The 22,252-nt window shown below is 41.4% G+C and overlaps 1 protein-coding gene across 5 annotated transcripts in view; it reads right to left on the reverse strand.

The window, feature by feature from the left end:
• The window catches only part of GDAP2 (ganglioside induced differentiation associated protein 2), a 53,981-nt gene that overhangs the window by 14,279 nt on the left and 17,450 nt on the right, over positions 1 to 22,252 (reverse strand). For 4 of the 5 annotated variants that reach the window (XM_006919682.3, XM_015595564.2, XM_025052190.1 and 1 more), the window contains 7 exons: positions 19,625 to 19,701; positions 15,756 to 15,915; positions 13,612 to 13,768; positions 8,151 to 8,227; positions 7,292 to 7,368; positions 4,593 to 4,732; positions 2,757 to 2,811 (listed from right to left, as the gene is read on the reverse strand). In XM_006919682.3, the coding sequence (XP_006919744.1) occupies positions 2,757 to 2,811; positions 4,593 to 4,732; positions 7,292 to 7,368; positions 8,151 to 8,227; positions 13,612 to 13,768; positions 15,756 to 15,915; positions 19,625 to 19,701 (743 nt within the window). Of the gene's footprint in view, positions 1 to 6; positions 2,146 to 2,756; positions 2,812 to 4,592; positions 4,733 to 7,291; positions 7,369 to 8,150; positions 8,228 to 13,611; positions 13,769 to 15,755; positions 15,916 to 19,624; positions 19,702 to 22,252 lie in introns of those variants that run through there. The other variant, XM_025052192.1, reaches the window with a different exon arrangement.

Raw genomic sequence — 22,252 nt, forward strand, 5'->3', positions numbered from 1 at the left:
TGTCTTTAGTTGTCCTCTCTGCTCTAACTCTCTCTGTGATTTTATTCACCGGCACATTTGAGGAGTTAAAGCTCTGTTTACTTGATGGTGACTCTCACATTTATGTCTCGATCCATGAGCCCCACATCTGATGACACCAGGGATGGAGATGACAGTCCTTTCTCTCACTCCTACTCATCCAATAAATCATGAAGTCCTGGATTTTTATGCCCAAATAAGTCATCTTTTCTCCAAACCCCACTGATATACTCAGATTTTTTTTTTTTTTTGGCCTAAAGCCAGTCTTGATAAGCTTTTGCAAAGGACCCTATAATAAATACTTGAGGCTTCTTATATTAACGTTGTGAGAAAAATTCACTAGGAAGGCCCGAAGGCACTTGGCACAGTGCTATCCTAAAGGGAGGGCAGCACGGACATCGATGAGGAGGCGGCTGCACCCTTTCAGGTGAAAGATGATGGGGGATGAACTAAAGTGGATGCGGTGGGACGAAAGATGCAGGCACGGATCCAGGCAACAGCGAGCACACGGAAACGATGCGATCTGGGGAGCGGTGAGGTCAGGAAAGTACCCGAGAATGCTTTCTGGTTTCTGGCTTTGGCCTCTGGGTAGGCGGTGGTCCCACTTACTAAGATACGGAATACGAAACGCAGTGTGGGAGTGCGCGAGACAGGAGGACACGAGTAGTTTTGTCTCTACAATGCTGACCCGCAGGGGTGAGACGGCTAAGCGATGACATCTAATCAGCAGTTCAACACGGAGGTCTAAGTACAGGACTGACGACGACGGCGGCGAATGTTACTGAGTGTCTAACATGTGCCCGGTAATGTTTTAAGCATTTTACGTGTATAAACTAACTGGGTCCTTCCAACAACACAACCAGGGTAGGTACTATCATCATTCCCATTCTATAGAAGATGAAATTAAAGCACAGAGAGGTTACAGAACTTGCCTGAGATGATAAGTTGGTAACTGGAAGAGCTGGAAGCAGAAGCTATAGACCTGACTCCTGAAGCCCTGCTTTCAAACAGCAGGCTTCACTGCTTCCCCAGATGTGTATCTGGGAACTGCACGCCGAAGACACAGGAACGCAAAAAGGTACAGAATGAAAGATGAGGGCAGAGGACCCGGGAACAGTAACATTCAAAGAATGAGTAAGGAGAGAGGAGACAGCAAAGGAGACTGAGAACGAGTGGCTAGAAGGAGGAGAAAAACTAGGCAAGGTTACGTTTCAGAGAAGCCAAGGCAAAGCGTTTTGAGGAAGAAGTGATCGGCTGTGTTTGAGACTATAGGGAAACAGGTAAGATAAAGACGGAAAAGTGTCTGCTGCCTTTAGAAACAGAGATTACCAGTAATTCGGGGGCAAGCAGCTTCGGTTGCCATAGAGGGATCTGCACCAGGTTGGCGTAATTTAAAGTGTATGAAAAAACGGAGGCAAATTCTGGTTGTAAAGGGGAGAGAGGTAAGTGGAGGCTTTAGCATGGTTAAACTAGAGTTAGATCTAGGAAAACGGGAGAGGATTAGCGGGGAGAGGTTCCCGAGGAGATGCGAACACACTGCGCCGTTACGGGTAAGCCCCGAAGTGCCTAGATTCAAACCCAGTCTTTGCTACGTGTTAGCGGCTCACCGGGAAGCGTTATTTAATCTCTCTAAGCGCCGATTTCCATGCCTCTAAAGTAGGAACACTACTACATCTACTTCACGGGTTTATCGTGAGACTTAAAGGCTAATGCACGGGCAGGACTGGCACCGAGCGAGTGCTTCGAAAGCATCAGCTGCTGTTATTACTGTGGATCCGGAGCCCAGGCAGAGGGACTGGAGCGCTTACGGACGTGTTCTGTGTTCTGGGTTAAGAGCGAGGCAAGGCCAGACGTTGGAGTGAGGAGCTGCTGGCAGGACAGGGCTTGAGGAGAGCAGATGGCCACGCTGGGTGGGCCACTGTCAAGTGAAATGTCAAAGGCCCTGGCCACGCAAGCCCCGGGAGGCTGCTGAGCAGCCCAACCTCACACGGCTCTGTGCTCAGCAACCCACACGCAAGGAGCTAAGGAAGCAGAATGATGGACAAGTGCGGTCGAAGGAGCTAAGGAAGCAGAATGATGGACAAGTGCTGACGAGAGTGGCTGAAGTGAGGGAACGTGGGTTTTCGGCTGGACAGGGAGGAAAATAAAGACAAAAAAGATGACATTTTTTAAAAAGTAGAAGAACCAAAGATGTCCTGAAGCCAGGATGTAGGATCAGATACCAGGGATATAACCACGAGCAAGACAGCTGTATTCCGGCTCTCATGGGTCTTGCGGGCTAACATACATGGCAGAAATTCAGCAACTAATTCGAATCACAAATGTGATGACAGGAGACTATAAAATCTTAGGGGGTGCAATGCGGGAGTACCTACTAGCTGCAGGACGGGTCAGGGAGGGTTTTCTACAGAAAGTAATTGTTGAGCTGAGATCTGGAGGAGAAACAGGAGTCGGCCATGAGCGGAGGCGGGACAGGGTACTCTGGAGCAGCACCATGAACCGAGAGCACGGACAGGCAGGACGGCGAGGCGAAGGGCCCGCGAGGGCCGTGCAGACACTGGAGTGACACCTGAGACCAAAACGTCAGGGTCGCAACTTGACATCGCTTAAAAGGGAAGGGGGAACAAAGCAAGCAGTTCACGTGGAAGGCGGAGAATTGAGATGTTGACACATATCTTAATATGCTGGCATGCTGTGCGCTTAAACTCAAGATTTAGCGAAAAAGAAAAATACTGTACCTTGGAACGAAATGTTGGATGAACAAAATAAACAGCCTTCAAATTCCTCTTGTACCTGATTCAATATTAAAAAAAAAAAAAAAGGAAAAAAAGGATCAGTATAAGTCATGCTTAAAACCAGTCACTATGATGGACAATTAATTCTTTACCTGAGTATTCGGAGGAAAAAAATAGTTTTTTAAACAGCTTTAGCTTACATACTAAATTTTAGGTAAGATACCATAAAACAATTCCGAGAACACTGCATTATTTAAAGTATCTATTTTATAGGAGATATTTTCTTGGCTGTAATAGAGCCACCTGCAGGTAGGACAAAGTAAAATCGTACTTTACAAACAAATTTATTGCGTGCCCTTTTTTTCACATGATGCTAATAAGACTCTCTGGGATCAGGTTATGAACTAAAAAACACTACAACCACTTACATTATAGCAAAAATTAGAAACTAAACGTTTCAACAGTCATATTACAACAACAAATATAGGGAGTTTACTGTGTCCCACAAATTGTATGCACAAAGGCTTTATATATTTAACTCTCGAAACAATTCACTGAGCTGAGAGCTAATATTATGTCTGTTCTAAGCTTCTGAAAGTCACCCAACCAACAAGTGGCAGAGCCAGAGACTGAACCTAAGCAGCATGGCTCCAGAATCGCGCCCTATCCACTATTCTATGTACTCTTTCCAGGCATGCCTGAAATTATTTCAACAGCCTATTATTAAGCATCTTTGGGCCACAGAAGGCTAATTGCAGAGGACTTCAGAGAAACAGTATAAATTCTTCCTTTCATTGTTGAGGCCTGTTCGCGGTGAAGAGCCGTTAGTGGCAGAGGCGGAATCAGTGGAGTGAAGCGTCCTTACACGACCACACTCAGAGCAAGTGACAAAGGTGTGCGCTAGGTAAGGAGAGCTTTCACGTTCCCAATCAGGGTGAGGTCTGATGGGAGGAGCTAGGCACTCGGAAATGCGCGGTGGTTTGCCTCCTCTGCACACTAACTGTGATGCGGCATTTTCAGTGTAATCCACAGGGATGCTGCGATGCTGCCAGCAGCAAGCACGCACCGGGAGGGTGAGGACTGTTTTTATTTAGGAAATCGATGAGAATGAGAAAAAAATGCAAAGCAGAACATTTTATCTTTGCTGCAGTGGGGTATCTATATGTTCTGGTTAAAATTTCCATTATCACTTCAAGGGAACATGGTTTAATGCAAACAATTTTCTGGCTCCAAGTCAGTATCCCAGGTTCAAGTCCGAATTCTGCATTACTGCTCTGAGACCCTGGGCAACACACTCTGCCTTTCGGAATGTCTGTATTTCCCCATCTTTCAAATGTAGATAATACCTATATTTATCTATCTACAGGTAGGACAAAGTAAATTCATATTTAACTTGAATTCATAAAATTCAAAATTTAAACAAACTTCCTGTGTGCTTTTTTATACAGCGCTAGAATCTCCGGGATCAGATTATGAATTAAACTTATGGGTCACTAGATCAAATGAAATAATGTTTATATATGTATTTCGACAAGCGTAACACAGCTTATCAATAGAAGGTAGTACGCTTGTTATTTTATAAATGAAGACTGGTAATGACCCCTGAACCTTTTTCAAGGTATTTAAAAGCAGGCGAAAGTTTACATATGAATTTAAATGTGATAAGATGAAGTTAAGGAGGTCCTCCTAGTATTAAAATATCTAACCTATGAATGATAAAAATCTTTGTTATATGAAATATGCTTTCATAGAATACACAGCAATGTTTGCTACTGCTTCATATTAGGAGATAAAGATAAAGAAGCTGTTTCCCCTTCATAATTTGCAAAAACAACTAACTTGACATCAACCACGTCGTAGAGTTTCTTCAGGAAGTCAGAGTCCAGGTGATTGTACTCGCTGGTCAGTGTGTGAAAATACACTAATACATACTCCTTCACAGCAATGTGGTCCATTACGTGGATGAAATATAAGAGCGCCTAGAAGAAAAAGAGGAGTCAAGGGAAAGATCATTTTGCTCAGTAGTCTATTTCACAGAGACCGAGAGAGAGGAAAAACCCAAACGATTCATCTAATCTGCGCCCCAGGCACCGCAGATGACATCGGACTGGCGAGTATCAATTCCCTTTGAAAAGAGCTTCGGGAGAGTGCAGCGTGCCAGGGTGTAGTAATTCTCGTGGGGCCGCAGTACGGCTCCTTTTTAGTCTTGTTCTAAGCGACAGAGGACAGTCTCTATCCTGTCAAAGAGCGCTTCCTGTGCTTCTGTCACACGCCAGGTTCTCTCTCTAAGACAGTGCTATCAAAATCAGCATCAGAAGAATGTCTGGATGTTAACCATTCTTTTAGCTTTTGCTTGAATTCAATGGAAAGTCTTTGCAGTTTCTACTCAGATACAGACTCATGGCTCACTTAACCAAGAATTACTGCACAAGAACAGTGAGCACTGCCTCACAGGGGTCGCTGCGAGGGCTCATTTTCTTGGCATCCGTGATGCTGATCTGAACCAGGAAAACGAGAACAGGTTTGGCCAGCAGGTGGCAATGGGCTGGGTGGCATTTCTGGGAAGACTGTGCAAGACTCAAATTCAGTGCGGCCCAGTTCAGTTAGCGACATTCCATTAAGAGGCATGAAATGTAAGGGAAACGCAAAGCAGATTTGCAGTCGGGCAGGGCCCGTTTGGCCCCGTGGTGTGGCTGAACCGTAAGGGGAAGCGGCTGTCACAGAGGCCAGTTCCCAGACCTCCCTGGGGAGCCCTTGGCAATAACGTGACGGGATCGCCACGGACTCAGATCCAACCACCGTGACCAGAGCAGACAGGGGAGGGCATGAAGGAAACACAGTATCTTTCGAGTAGTTACCTGGCTTGACCTTACCACGCATGTCATTATTTTATATGAAATGAAACCTCACGAACACCCAGATGCCATGCAAGTGCACGCTGAAGTCAGACGTGGGGAGTTATGTTTTTGCTGGTCTCACGCTCGTTATTAATGGGGAGGATGAATGTCATAGTGATTACTGATAACATAAAACGAATGACCACAAATAGAAACTTACTAATCATGTAATTTGCTTTACATATGTGAGCTATATATGTATCTTCTTTATGTGAATTATTATTATATTATTTTATATTTTATTATTATTTTTGCTCTTACCAGATTGATTCTAGCCCTTTCTATCCACTCTCTTCCCCATCCTCAGGGCAATTAAGACACCCATTTTTAGCTTCACACTCCCCATCTTTAACTTAAATATTTTCATTATAAAAAAGTATAGCCACATGACAGAAAAAGGGGAGAAAACAAATTCTCCCCCAAACCATGAAATCCATTTTGGGACATTTACTTCCAGTTTTTAACCTTTAATGTTTTAAAAAAAGAGTCCGTGTATATACAATTTAATGTATCAGTTTTTATCCTATTGATATTATAAACATTTCTCTACAGTATTTGCCTCTATAACCAGAATTTTAAAGGGTCATAGAACATTCCATTTGCTGATGAACCATACTTACCTGTTAGGAATGTAAGTTACAATTTCATGCTATGAATTAGCCTGTGAGTTACATGCCAGGTCCAGTGCTTTCATAATTTTTACCCAAACGCCAGTGACCAGGAGCCTAAGGGCTTAGCCAGAAGCATTTATCTGTTTTTGCACAACTATCTTAAAATTGTGTGTAATTTTTATGTTTTTAAGTACACGGTTTTTTTTACTGTGGTTAAGAATTATGTATTAAAGTGATTCTCCTCCTTTGTAATTGGTTTCTAATAAAACTGATGTTTTAAGAAGATCTACATATTTATCCTGTGAAATCAAACAATTCATTCATGCGTCCTGTGCCCGAGTTTTCCTAGTTGGGCCATTTCAGGGCCAACGGCTTCTTCCATACTTCGAATCACTTCCTTAGTACAGATTCTTAGGAAAGGAATGAATGGGTCCATGGGTGCGAGCACTTTTATAGTTTCAATTTATCTTTGATCACAACGATTTAAAAGCTCTCGTTAATTGTGAAGGCGAGAAGAGGTACCCCGTTTTCACTCACTTTCTTTGGACTACTAACCAGGTTGAACATTTTTTATTTTCATTTACCAGTAATACCATTTCTTCTTTTTTGAATCATCTATTTCAGTCCTTTGCCTCCAAACGAAGAGATTATGAAATTATGACATCTTAGGTTAACTACATCTCTGGTTTCTTCTCCTCAGATAGATACACAATTTTTCTTATTGCAAGAAAGGCAGACTTTGATGTATAATTATGATACAGAATGATTCCAACCAAAGTTTTGCCAGTTACATCACGTCCGTAACGAAGCAGCTGCCTTTCTGGAGATCACATGACTGTTTCTCTTACACAGCAAGGCCAAACCCGTACCTTACCAAAATGGCACGCACAAACTTGCGGAATCAGGGCTGCTGCTCTGCCAAAGATATGCAGTTCTGTGTCATCTCATGTCCTAAGGCCTGACTCCAAATTCATAGCCTCTTTATTTTAAAATCAACGTTTTTGTAAAATAGAGCCTTTTCGTGGCTTACCTTGTCCATATCTATTAACGTCACGGGAATGTTTCTTCCGACTACCACCATCACCGTGCGGCCACAGTGATCGACACCTACAAACAGGAAATGTAATCAGCATCCAGACCCTTCATTCCAAAAGTGTTACTGTCTTGGGCTCTGACCTTATTAAAATATTCTATGCAAATATAAAAGATTGAAAACCAGAAACATATGTTTTTCAAATTTCACCGTCAGATTTCATTCACTGTGTGGAAAACAGCGCCTTTTTTTTTTTTTTTTTTTTAAGCTTTATGAGATTTTGATGACTGCCCTTCCTTTAAGATAAGGCCTCTGACAGGTTTTTAAATCAGGGGCAGTCAAAGGTATGGTTGCAGGGCAAAGATCTTTCTATAAATAGCTTTTTTCTTAAGCTCACTACAACTTTTAATAACACGAGTGATCCAGGAACTAAATGGAACTGAATCTAAAAATTAACAAGAGCTGTCTGAAAAAGAAATATAAGAGAGACAGAGTAGGAATCTGAGAACTTTCACTGCTTCCATTGTATGTTTATACAGGGTTTGAATTTTGTATAGCAAGTGTATGGTACTTTTAAAAGCAGAAAAAAAGAAAGAAAGATAACAAAAAGAACAATAAGAAGTGAAGTTGGTCAATGTAGAACAAGTTGAAAATTTTATAGGTTGAGAAGTTATTTTTAAGTTCTTGATAACGAGCAAAAACTATCATCATTAGTGCAAAAACTACCTTCGTTAGTACAAAAACATTTTATTCATGGATGAAATGGACAAAATCAGAGAAAAATGAACTCTCTAATAGCATCCTAGCTAGGGCCCTTAATTACTAAAAGAATAAATTAGCATATTCTCAAGCTCACCTGTTTGGTATAAGGCTTTTAGAGAAGCAATGTCAGAGAGATCCTCAGATCTTGCTTGACATAACCAACGATTATAACTAGAGAAAGAAAAGATATAGTAATTATAATAAGCCCTTGTAAATTCAACTTCCAGATGGGATCTGTTTTTATCTTTCTCTGTTCCTAAAGAATATTTTTATTATTATGAGGAAGGAATCAAAGAGGTCATTGCACTATGCAGAATCTCTATGTGTTACTGATAAAAACTAATATAAGGCAATTTCTTCCAGTTAATTATCATCCACCTGCAAAACCAAATGTTGAACGATGAAGAAAATGTAAGCTAAATTACTCTTACAAGAACAATAACTAATCCATTTGGGTACAACCAATAACCCAGGGAAAATTCTGGCTTTGGGATGAATTAGCTGTTCCTGACCTCGCCTCATGCAAACTGTCTCACACTGGACATGGTTAATTAAGACCCTTGCTATGTACTCTATATTACTCATATAATAACTAGTTTAATAGTCTCTCTCTCTCCAAGACCCTAAGCTCCACAAAGACTGGAGCTGTATCTGTCCTGCATGTCACTTTATTACGTTTCTAGCACAACACCTGGCACATTACTAAGAGCTCAATAAATATTTAATATTCAATGAGATAAAGTTTTTACTGTGAGAAATGACATAAGAATCACAGACAACTGGAACTTAAGCCAACCAAGGAACACTTGAAAAAGAAAAAAAGTTACTATAAAATAATTTTAACAGTTTTAAAAGCGATTATCTTTGAAAAAAATAGACTGCTTCCTAATTTTTGTAAGTAAACCAATTTCTACAGTATGACATACCCAGATTAGTGTCACAACTGGGCAGAATACCTGGAAATACTAAGAGACAGGCAATATGTGTATTTTTTCAGACGTTTAAAAGCATCACTGCACAGAGCTACCGACGGGGCAGACTGTGGCCACGCTGCGAAGGGGACAATCTAACAGCCACGCCACGTGCCCTTCGGCGTCGTCACCGACGACAGAGCTGCAGGCTCTCAAAAAGATGTTGCTAACTAAAGACTTACTTACTCCTCAGAAAAACTGATCATTTGCTCAACCTGGTCAACTAACAAAAATCAACAGAAACAAGACTTTTTAATGTAAGTAAAAGCCTGATTTAAAAAGTCTGAGAGAAATGCATTTTAAAAAGGACAACCTGCAATCTTAAACATTTAGCATGGGTCAAAGTATGCAAGCAGGCGACCTACGGCTCAGTTATGTCATAAACTCCTAAACAATATCATCAATTTTCAAACTTTTTGGTCTCTGGACCCTTTCGTTACATCCACCAACATTTAACGTATCAAAAATAAAAACAAATTTTAAAAAGTTATTAATTTAAAACCAGTAAAAACCTATCATGTAAACATAAATAAGTTTTCATTGAAAAAAAGCTATATTTAGGGAGAAGACTTATAATCTATTTCTGCAAATCTCTTTAATTTTACTGGATTCTCACATCTGCTTCTGCATTTAATCTACTGCAAGGTCACACATTAAGCTGCCTCTGGGAACTCCAATGAACACTGTAAGAATGAGAATGAAAAGGACAAACAAGCTTCGGCGTCATCATAACACCAGTTTTGGTCTCACAGGCCCCCTGGACGGGTCTCTCAGATTCCCTGGGCCGCACTGCTGAGCTGCTGTCATTACTCTGAAGTGCACTGCAATGCAGATGTGAGACAAGACCTTTAATCATCACAGACACTGGGCACATAAACGAGACGTCTGATTCCGATGCAGCTTATCACTAAGGGGACCGAGTGGCCGAGGTACCAATTTTCGTTTCTTGGTTCAGGCTTTGTAGTGTGGCTCATTCATGAATTTACAGAAAAGAGGGACTACCTTATTTATCTCTATTTCAACATCTAGGATATTATGGTGTACAGAGTAAATACCCAATGCTTCCTGAAATGAATGGAAACTGTTGACTGTGTAACAAACATGAACCTCAAGATCAAGGTCCTCTGCCAGGAAGGACAATGTTTCACGTGCTGTTTTCACATTCCTTCCTAGAATCTACTCTCGTGCTGACGCCTTTCCGGAAAGCACGAACTCAGTGAATACAAGACTCATTTTAACACTGGCTTGAACTTGTTTTTATTAAGTGAAACAAATCCCCTCACTATAAAAAGAGAGACACGGAAAGACAGTATCCAGTCCAAACGCAAGCTGAAGAAATTCCAGAATATCTGTACCACTCATACTGAAATGAAGAAGGTACGTGGGGGCTCTGCGTGTGCACGCGTGTGTTAGAGAGGAGAGGGGAGGAGGGAGGAGGTCGACTGATTTGAGAAAAGTGGTAACGACACAGTGCTTTGTATATACAAAAAATCTCTGGTCTTTCCCCACATCTCCGCAGCTGGTTTGTGTGAGCGGGCTGAAGATGGTGGCAGAGAAGGGAGAGAGGCTGCAGGCCACTTTGAAGGCTCGTCCTCAAATAGCTGCAACTCAGGGAAAGCCACTCTTGGGGACCAATTTACCTCTATAAAGTAAAAAGGTCAGACTGGATAAGTGATTTAGGGCACAAGAGAATCGCCTAAGAACCTTAAGAGGGAAGATTCCTGAGCCCTTCCCACAGAGGTTCTGATTCGAGAAGTGTGGCGTGGGGCCTACGCACTTCTGGCAGGCCACGCTGGCGACCCTACCGCTTACAGACTGTGGACGCCACTTCGGAGAACAGTATCGGATGATTCCCAAAGTCCCTTTCAACCAGGAACTACTGGTGAGAGACCTCAGACCAGTGGCCCCTGACATGGGGTCCACGGACCTGACACTTTTTCAGGGGGTTTGCAAGGTGAAAACTATTTTTCTAATAAGACCGAAACCTTGTCTGCCTTTTTCACTGTGCTGACATCTGCACTGTTGGTGGGAAAGCACCACTGTCGGGTGAGGCTGCTGGTGCCTTAGCAGACTCGAGGTGGAGGCGCCAGAATGTCAGCTGTCGCTGTGTTCTTCGCTGCCAAGGCACTCCCAGGGAAAAAAAAAAAAAAGCCACTTTCATTTAAGCATGTCTTTGATGAGGAAGTAAAAATAATTAATTTTATTAAATCAACCCTTGAGAACACATCTGTTTAATATTAATGTGTCACAAAATGGGAAAAACACATAAAGCACTTCTGCATACTGATATATGAGGTTGTCTTGAAGAAAAGCACTATGTGCTTGTCTTGCAAGCTGAACATAGTTGCTTTTTTTCATGGAACACCGTTTTTCTTCAAGTATTGACTGGCAGACAAACTCTGGTTATTCAAGATGAATAGTTGGCAAAACGAATAAAGTGACCTTGTCATTTCAAGAAAAATAACCAACAGTTTTTACTGCCAGTGATAAAAGCTGACCTTTAAAAAATATGTATAGTTTTGGGAAATTTGTATCCATTACCAGAAGCTTACAGTTCCTAACACTTAAATACTTTCCTGATAATATCAGTGGTGATATTAACACATATAATCTTTTGATATTGTATAGTGAAATGTGTCAATATTCGGAAGATCTGAATAATTCAGTGAATCTTTTTCAATATGCCAAGGGATCGTTATAAATTCATGCTCTAAGTTCCTACTATAAAATCAATTCGAAGTGCCCAATAGAACAACACATTTCAATATTACAGAATACAAAAATTCATGGATATGGTTTGAGATTCCACATTACAATTAAATGTTAAAAAAATGACCATTTATCAAGTTATGGAGCAATATCAAAGAATAATATCTCCAATTATTTGAAAAGGCTATTACAATACTCCTCCCTTTTCCAATTATACATCTGAGGTTGGATTTTCTTTTTATACTTCACCCAAAATGACTTATTGAAATAGTCTGAAGGCTGATGAGAATCCAGCTGCTTTCTACTAAGCCAAACATTAAAAGATTTGCAAAAATATAAAACAGTGCCATTCTCGAAAAAAAAAAGTTATGCTTCATAAAAACATGGTAGGTTATTTTTTAAATGATTTAATAAGAAATTTCTCACACAGACATAGATGTTGGCAGGTATAATTTGTTTAAACAAAAGCTCTTTGGGGTCCTCCACAATTTTAAGAATGCAAAGGGGACCTGAGAGTCTGCCCCAGACCAGATGAAGTACCCAAATCTAGTAGCGCACGAATTAAGATGTGAAAAAGTTTTAAAACCTATATAGATGCCAAAATCCTAGTCACGTGATGGACAGGCCAGTCAGTGGAGGTAAAGAAAATCGTCTGCCTGAGGATCCTCACACTTGGCCCAGTTCGGAAACCACTGAGAGTAGCACGATTGTGACTGCTTTTGGAAAAGCTGCTTACTTGGCGCCCCCTAGTGACCGCTTTTCTTTTCTTTTTAAAAATAAAATCAAAATTAAGTGAAGACCCCGCTCAGCAGACACAAAACTCTATCTGCACGGGACTCCAAGGGTCATCTAATCCAACCTCTGCTTACAGATGGAGACTAAGCAGCACCACACGTCATTACAACGTAGCGTGATAAATGCCACGCTAGGCTTTGGTTAAGCGCAGAGTGGGGAGAAAAGCACAGAGGAGGAGACATCTATTCTAGACTTCTCCATCTATTCCGACTTATCTCCAGCGAGGCGAGTTTCCAGAGGCCATCGCTTCTCAGCCGAAACCTGGAGAATGGGCAGGAATTGCAGGATGGCAAGTACTGAAGCTCAAAGGTAAAGCAGACTACAATTTGCTCAGTACTGAAGAGGAGACCGAGTGACCAATTTTAAGAGCTTACTAAGTACCAGGTGCTGTGCTCAGCTCACGACATCATCTTATTTAAAGTTCACATCAACCCTATGAGATGTTATCCCCTTAACCAACCCTGTCAGGTAATAGATGATATTAATCATTTACAGTTTATGATTTTTTTCTTTCCTTTAAAATTTTTTGAAAAGCACCTAAGTTTCCAAGGACTGATAATCCTTGGAAAAGCTTACCCAGAAGTACAAAAGCTGCTTTTCTTTATGTTTTAAAATGGATTTATTCAGAATTGCTTTAGAAAACACCTGAGAGAAATGGAAGGGCTTTATGAGGTCTTTGGGCTAAATCGGGAAGAAATAAGCCCTCTTAAATTGAATAAAACTGAAGATTATGTTTTAATTATAAACATGGTAAGGTTAGGTAAAAACTCTCCTGCGGTTAGGTCTGCCTCTCCCTTCTCTAGTGTCCACTTCACAAGACCTCACCTAGAGGCACCACGACTACAGTACAAAGGGCAGGAGCGCTGAAATCAGATCTGCATCTGAGCAGTGGCCTCAACAACTACTAGCTTCTACCCTTGATAACTTAACTCTGAATTTCTGTATCTATAAAATGAGACGATACCCTTCGCACTGGACTGTCACAAGGAGTAGTTAGAATGCATCCTATGCAGATCGTTCAGCAGATGTCAGGCCAGCTCCTCCCGGCCGTGCCTATCAGCCCCCGGGGGTTTGCCTTACTTTCTCTGATGCTGCTTCTGCAGGGCTGCCTCCGACAACTGTCCCTGTAGGATCAGTCTCCTTTGCTTGTCAATATCTCCTTCCATCCGAGCAAAAGCGTGGGAGCCAATGAAAGAGAGATCAACTCCCAAGCCTTCGTCCTCCTCTTCCTGGTCGTCTGTAACAAAAAACCGATCAATACAGAGCTTACGACAAAACCTGACAGTAAATGCGACGAACAGACTGAACACTGCAAAAGGGATGACTGTGAGCTCCCGCAAAGAAGAAATGGGGTTAAAAGGTTATTTTTCGAGAATGAAACTTAAATCAGACTTAGGTATTTGAAGAACTGAAATAATGAAGGAAACCACCTGTCCATGCGTGACAGAAGTTTCAGGAATACGTGAAATCAAATCAGGGTGACTCGGGTACAACCTTAAGAAGGAAACAGTGGAATGTAAGCATAAGAAAAAGAAAGGAGTATTTATACTGTACGTGGTTTTAAATGTGGATTGTAACACAGCATCTAACAGAAGAGACTGTTTCAGGAGGGAACCCTTGAGTGGCTGGCACATGAACTTCAGCCCCTTTGTCAGGGAACCCGAGGGAGGACAGATAGACCAGACTGCAGGGTGTGAGCCGCATCCTCTAAGGAATGTTCGATTCTGTATTAGCATCTTGGTTTCTTACATCGATCACGCCTACACAATCATTCTGGTCCATAAGAACTTCGGTTCTTGCTACGAATTAGTAAGTTAACTTTCCAATTTATCCATATGATCATTTTATGTTCGGCTAGCAGAAGACAGTCCCTAGTGTTATTCCCACTGCCTTACTAGATGTTAAAAAAAAAATTAAAAAATAAAAACAAACGAGCCCCTTGGACCATGGGGAGCTTCCCAAGGCAATGCCACCACCTGAAGCACAGCGGGGACTTGCTCACATCTACTTCATTGCTCCTCAAACTGTGACAGGCCAGCGGCTTAGAAGAATCTGCTTTTATTAAAAACACCCATGAATAAATCTTCTTTCAATCCCTCAAGTAAAGCCGACTTTACATCTATTTTTAAATGTTTTAACGTTCCAGTTGAAATTATTTATGAACACTAGTGCTTTATCTACAAGGTAACAATATTTTCTGAGATACAGACATATCAGGCACCCTTTGAGAATAATAATAGAAGGGAACCTTTGGCTACTGAGCTGGTCTCAGTATTGCCCAATATTGCTGTCTCGGATTGGTTTTGCTACCCATTACTCCTGATTATATGGAATGCATTTTATGCATTTAGGAAAAATCATCCTGTACAGTGGTGGTCAGTTTTGAGAATTTCCAGATGACTCTGGCACGATTCCAGGGTGCGCGCCACGGGGGCACCCTGAAGTGCACGGTGCCCCCGCAGCGAGGCTGGGTTCAGGGACACTTCCTGCCGCTACGTAGAATGCCCTCTGCCCGATGTAAGCCCGTGTGCTGGTGATTAGAGAGAGATGAGTGGCCTCCTAAAGATTTATCCCGATATGCATTTAAAATTGTTCACAGTCGTCCCTAAGCTGCCGACTTTTGCGATCAAATTCCAGCAATGACGCCTGCTTTGCACAGCTCCAGAGAAGGGACATAACCACGAACACACCGCAGAGGTGAGGATGTGCGTCACAGTGAACAGATTCAGAGGGCCACCCCACTCCCACTGAGCTCTACCACAGCTTCTACCCACATGAGTACGTACCCTAAAGAGACACAACGAACGGTGACGGTATTCTTGTCTTAGTATTTCCTGCTAGGTGTGGCTTTTATAGGACATTGTTGAAGGTGTTGAAAATTTCAGATAATGGACTTGGCTGCTGTCTCAACAGTGTCCTGGAAAAAACTATCAGCTTCATGAGGATGAGAATTACATCCACCTCCGAATCTCTGCTGCCTAACTCAGACTTGAGTGTGTGTGTGTGTGTGTGCGCCTAACTCAGACTTGACATTGTGTGTGTGTGTGTGTCTGTGTGTTTTAAATTGAGTAAATCTTAACAAGATTAAGACTAAAAACACCTAAGTTGGTCCTGACCACAGAGTTGCACTGACAGAGAGTTTCCCAAAGGTCGAGCTGACCCTCCCAGGTCTCTGCTGGCCTGTCCCTTTGCTCCAAGAAGTAAGGTGGAGAGACAGGACTCACCCTCCGGGGCGCCAGGCTTCTCACTTATTCGGATCTGCCGTTCGGGCACCACAGGCTCCCCGTCCGCGTTCCCGATGTCGGCTGGCAGGTAGGGCAGGGACCGACTCTCCTCCCTTAGTGACCTCGGGAAGTACAGAGGGAGCAGCTTTTGGTAAGTAGCCTGTGTTGGAAAAGCAAGGCATTCTGTGAAAATCCACAAAGAAATGGAGCAGGCACCCACGGCGCTCGCTGCTGTTCCCTTCGCGTGAGGACAGCCCCCATCAAGAAGGACCCTACTCCTTCTGAGCTCAGACTAGATGCTGTCGGGGACCCTCCACAGTTGTTAAAGATCAGGACGTTTGTTATTAGCTAGTTAAACATGGTCACCATCCTGGCAATTCCAGGTCACTGCACCTGGAATGCATTAAGTCCTGCCACTCTTGTCCCCACCCCCTTCCTTCGCCTTACTGATATTTGTCTTTTGAGATTCAGCTCAGATGCCACCTCCTCAATCCTCAGTGCGCCATCAGGGTACGCTGACCCGGTTTAGTTTTTGAGGGATTTTTTTTTTAACAGTTCTGTTTGTGATAAATTGCTATTTCATGACTTTTATTCTTCTGTAGAGGTTTCCCAAAGAACACAGATTAATTTTACCTTATAAAAAACAAATTAGAATAAAACTCATTCTATTTTATAATTTCCATCTGGGCTGGTCCATGAGACTCATTTATAAATCCGTGAAACATTACGAGCATTTAGTGCTCTTGTTTTCCCTATATCTTGAAGCATTTTGCTTTTTCATTGTCCTAGGAATTATTTATCATTAGCCATCGATTACTCCAAACTACACTGAAAAAGACTAAAACAGAAAAATAAGAAACCAAAGCGATGAAAGTGCTTAGAAGAACAATGAAATCATCGGGAAATCATTACCCATCAGTTTTCTTATCGTCACTAGCGACACTGCGTCATCTTTCATGTATAAAGCATGTAAGATGCCATCTTTGTAGCCTTCACGGAAAAACTTGACATGTAATTCACATACCATAAAATTCAGTTTTAAAGTATACAATTCAGTGGTTTTCGGTATAATCACAAAAGTTGTGGAATCATCACCATTAAATTCCGGAACATTTTCATAATCCCCAAAAGAATATTTAAACTTATTAGCTAGGTCATTCTCCATTTCTCTGTCCCCCAAACACTGGCAGCCACTAATCTACTCTGTTTGGATTGTCTATTTTGGACATTTCATAAAAATGGAACACAGTAAGTGGCCTTTTGTGACCGGCTTCACTTAGCGTAACGTTTTAAGGGTCACTCATGTCACAGCATGTATAGTACTTCACTCGTTCTTATAGTAGGATAATATTCGAGTGTATATACATATACATATACATACGTACATCTGTTTATCAATTCATCTGTGGATCAGGTTGTTTCCACTTTTTGTCTATTATGAATAACGCTGATATGAATATTTTGTGTACAAGTGTTTGTGGGGACATATGTTTTTGATTCTCTCCTGTACGTATTTAAGAGTGGCTGGCATCTCTTGAACTTTCTGAGCAACTGCCAGTTTTCCAAAGCAGCGGCACAATTTTACATTCTCACGAGCTATGTAGGAAGGTTCCAGTTTCTCCACATTCTCACCAACGCTTGTTATTGTCTGTCTTTGTAATTACAGCCACACTAGTGGATGTGAAGTGGACGTGATTCTGATTTGTAGTTCCCTAATGTTTAATGTTATGAGGTACTTCCTTATGTGCTTATCAGTCGTTTGTGTATCTTTTCTGAAGTAATGTCTATGTAAAACTTCTGCCCATTTTTTAAAAAAAGACTGTTTTTTTAGAGCAGTTTAAGGTTCACAACAAAATTGAGAAGGCACAGAGATTTCCCATACCCCCTTGGGGTACATTCGTTATAAGTGATGGGCCCACGTGACACATCTAATCACCTGCAGTTCACGTCAGAGCTCACTCTTGGTGCTGTACGTTCCACAGGTTGGCACAAATGTATAATGACGTGTCCATCCTTACAGTATCATAGAATATTTTCACTGCCCTAAATATTCCGTGCTGTCGTGTCTATGCAACCTTCCCCACCTCTAACCCCCGATCATTTTACCATCTTCATAGTTTTATCTTTTCCAGAATGTCATAGTTGGGATCACATAGTGTGTAGCCTTTCCAGATTGGCTTCTTTCAGTTAGTAACATGCATTTTGGTTTTCTCTATATCTTTCTATGGCTTAACAGCTCATTTATTTTTAGCACTGAAAAATATTCCACTATTTGGACGGACCATGGTTTATTTATCTATTCCCCCACCGAAGGACATCTTGGTTGCTTCCAAGTTTTGGCAATTATGAACAAAGCTGCTATAAACATCCTTCTTAAGCTTTTGGGGACATAAATTTTCAACTCCCTTTGAGTAAATAGCAACTTCTGCCCATTTTTAAACTGGGTCATTTGTCTTTTTATTGTTGAATTTTAAGAGTGAGCAACTGATCTGTTTTTATTTTGGCTGCTTGTACTTCTGATTCACAGGCTTGATCCATGGTCGTGAAGATTTATACCTGTTTTCTTCTAACAGCTTTATAGTTTTAATTCTTCTACTTAAGTCCTATGTCCATTTTGAGCTAATTTTTGCAGCTGATGTGAGGTAGTGGTCAAACTTCTTTCCTTTGCATGTGGATGCCATTTATTGATAAGACTATTTTTTCTGCACTGAATTGTCTTGGCAGCCTTATCAAAAATTCTGTTCCACTGATCAATGTGTTTATTCTTACATCAGCCCCACATGGCCTTGATTGCTGTATTTTAAGTTTCAAAACAGGTTAAGTATGAATCCTCCCACTTCGTTCTTTTTTTTCCAAGGTTATTTTGACTATTCTGGGTCCCTTGCATGTCCACGTAAAGTTCAGGATCAACTTGTTAATTTCTACAAAAAAAAGCCTGACTCTGTAGGAAGATTTGGGGAACGCCGACATTTGAACAACGGTAAGTCTTCTGATTCATGAACGCGGGTATTCTTCCATTTATTTTGGTCTTTGAAAATTTCTTGCAAAGATATTTTGTAGTTTTCAAAGTATAGGTCTTACATTTCTTTTGTTAAGCTTAGTCTTAAATATTTGATTCTTTTTGATGCTATTGTAAATAAAACTGTTTTCTTAATTTCGTTTTCAGATTATTGATTGCTAGGACGTGGAAACACAATTTACTTTTTTATACTGATCTTGTGTCCTGTAACCCTGTTGAACTCTCATTATTTCTAATAGCATTTTGGTGGACTTCGTAGGATTTTTATATACCAAATTATGTCACCTATGAATAGAGAGAGTTTTCCTTCTTTCCAATCTGGAGCTCTTTATTTCTTTTTGTTGCTTAAATGTCCTGGCTAGAACCAGGACAGTACAATGGCGACTAGAATTGGTAAGAGCAGCCCTGTCATCCTGTTCCCGCTTTTCGGCAGACTGCTTTCGGCACGTCCTCACCAATAACCGTAACGTGAGCTGTGGGTTTTTCATACCTGCCCTTCATCACGTTGAGGATGTTCCCTTCTATTCCCAGTCTGTTAAGTGTTATTTATCATGAAAGGGTGTTGGATTTTGTCCAATGCTTTTCTGCATCTTCTGAGATGATCATGTGGTTTTAGCCTTTATTATTTTTTCATCCTTTATTCTATTAATATGGTATATTACACTGATTGATTTTTGTAGTTGAACCACCCTGACATTCCTGAGATAAACCCCACTTAGTGATGGTACATAATCCATTTATATGTTGCTGAATTCAGTTTGCTAATATTTTGTTAGAGATTTTTGCATCTCTATTCATAGGCGATACTGGTCTGCAAGATTAAAACAACGCAACATAATTAGCCAAATACCTCTTCAAGTTCAGAGACAGCAAATACTACTTTTTCAATGGTCTCTCCATGAATCTCTAGGAATCTCCTTACGGTGCCTACGGAAAAGAACATATACATTCAATAAAAAAGAACATAAACATTCAATAAAAAAGAACATAAACATTCAATAAAAAACAAATTATACATGGAGAAAAGTCAAATTCCTCCAAGTTTTATTTTTGCGATGGATCGCTCCCTTCATGAAGGTCCCTGCTCAGTGATGCCTCGTTGGCAAAGCCTGCCCAGCCTACTCTGTTCAAAAGCTCCCTGATCTGCTTTCCTCCCAAGCAATCATTACAGACGTTTCATGGAGTTTTTTATTTACTGTAAATCCTCTCTGCCCCCCGACCCCATCGGCTAAGATGAAAACTCAACAGCAAGAGCTTTCTTTTATTTACGGTTTCGTTGCCAGTGTCTAGGACAGCACCCGGCACAGAAGATGCTGACTCCAGACAATTCCCCTTATCTAGCATAGTCTTTTTATTCCCTGCGGCCTCCCTCCCTGACCAGGATGACCTAGCACAAGTGTCTTTCCGTTCACTCAGTTACAGTATTAGACGTCCCGCTCAGCCCTTCATCACTGTCAAAACTCCATCTAATCAAAAATGAATTACTTTTTTCTTAATTTCTGTGTTACCCAGATTGTTCTCTATCATCTTCCTACTGAGAGCTAGTGGCCTTTGCCCAGCCCTTAACTGAGCGGACATCTCTAGCTTAGTTCTAAACACCCAGAGCCCACCTTTTAAAACTGCTGTCCTCCAGGGTTCATTCCTCCACACTTTTTTATTTTCCTGATATACGTATTCTGCTCAAAGCTGACACCTCTATGGTATTTTATCAAGTCATTTACCTGGGGCCACAGAGCTAGGGTTAGACTAGTAGAATTGGGACCAAAAATCAGTCTACTTTACTCCCCTTTCAGAGCTTTTTATATAAAATGCTGCTGCCCTTTTATCTAATCCATATGATTACTTTGATAAGAAATGGAAACATAAAAGAAAGCTTAGCTCAAGCTATAAGACGACAGAGCAAGGGCTGAGTGGAATCAGAGGCTATCGAGACCTGCCAAAAGCCTTGCCAGGGAGCGTTATGTGCAGGCAGGGACTTTGCTTGGGTAAGGCACCGTTTAGCAGACATGCAGGCCAGCTATCACGCGGTCATTCTCCCCTGAAGCAGTTCTAGCTTGAGCATAATGAACAGGTTATTGGACTTGGGAGTCAGAAGGCCTGGACTTATGTTCCAAGCCTGCATAACCCTGAGAACACGATAAAGTTCTGAGCCCATTTTATCTGTAAAATGGATACCATACTACCTAAAGTACAGGGCCATTGAGGCAATAAGAGAAAATTCCTTTATTCCTTGTTAAAGTATGTATTTCTTGAGCAAGAACCATATGTAAACCATTCTTGACATACGCAAGAACTATAAATACAAAGAGGAAAAGATCTCTGCTTAAGAATTTCACTCTAATGTATATGTAAACTCTAACTATAAAATATATGCATTTACTCTAAAATCATTGATCGACAAGGACCTAAGTTTTAGAAATAACTGATTATTAAATAAGGCCATTTAGGCCTGAACATGCCCTCACCCTAAATTCTCGGCTATGTGATAATAATTTTATACCTGCAAATATCTTTGTAATTTTTTGGTGGATAGAAAACTTTTAGCATCTCATCTTTAAATTCTAGAGATGGAGAGAAAGGGGTCTTCAAGACAGTCCAGTATGGTCGTTTCCCTCCCAAATGAGGACTGTCTGCCACAGATGTCACTGGGCCCATGCACGAGTGTTCCCAATGACAAGGAGGTCCCTTAAAGAACTTTTCTAATAGACTGTCCTATCTCAAAGGGACCAGTCTCCATCCTGTCATGGGTCTTAGACCATCTTCTCTAGTTCGAGAGCTCGTCTACACTCCTTCCCAGGGTCTGTGGAGCCCGAGACAGCGTGTAAACTCCACATGGATGCGCGCTCCTCAGGGGAAGGGTCTGCGGCTTTTCGCCAGGTGCTCGACGCAGGTTGTAATGATGTCCAGAAGTGAAGTGCCGTTGCTCTAAAATGCGGTACAGAACAAGCCCACAACGAGTCCCTCAGACCCCTGATGGCAGACACTGCATGTGCTACGCTCTCCCTTAGGAGCAAGACCACTCACGTTTCAAACTGCCGGCCCTGAGTTCGCCAGTGTCGCATGAGGCGTGGAACCCAGAACCGCACATGAAACTGGCTGCGGTCTCCACCCGCACATAACACAACGAGACCATGGACTCTGTTGAGCTGAACATGTTTTTATGTCACATATGTGACATTTCGGCTCATAGTGACTGAGCCCCACCTTTTTAAATCCTAAGTGCAGGGTTTTATATTCAAATAGCACGTGTGAAAGCTGCTGTGTTTTAAACTGCAAAGTGCTATATGAATCTGATATTCTAAACTCTATTTTGATTTCACTGTTGCAGGCTGTTGAGATTATTTTGAATTATGATTCAAATACCCAACGTATTGGCCATACTTCTTAGCTTGGTATCATTTCCACATTTAATGGCAAGACTTCTAAACCTTTACCCAAACGGATGAAAAAGTCAACACAAGACAAACTGAGAGCTCTC

This window comes from Pteropus alecto, unplaced genomic scaffold (genome assembly GCF_000325575.1).
Source record: "Pteropus alecto unplaced genomic scaffold, ASM32557v1 scaffold106, whole genome shotgun sequence".
Taxonomy (NCBI): domain Eukaryota; kingdom Metazoa; phylum Chordata; class Mammalia; order Chiroptera; family Pteropodidae; genus Pteropus; species Pteropus alecto.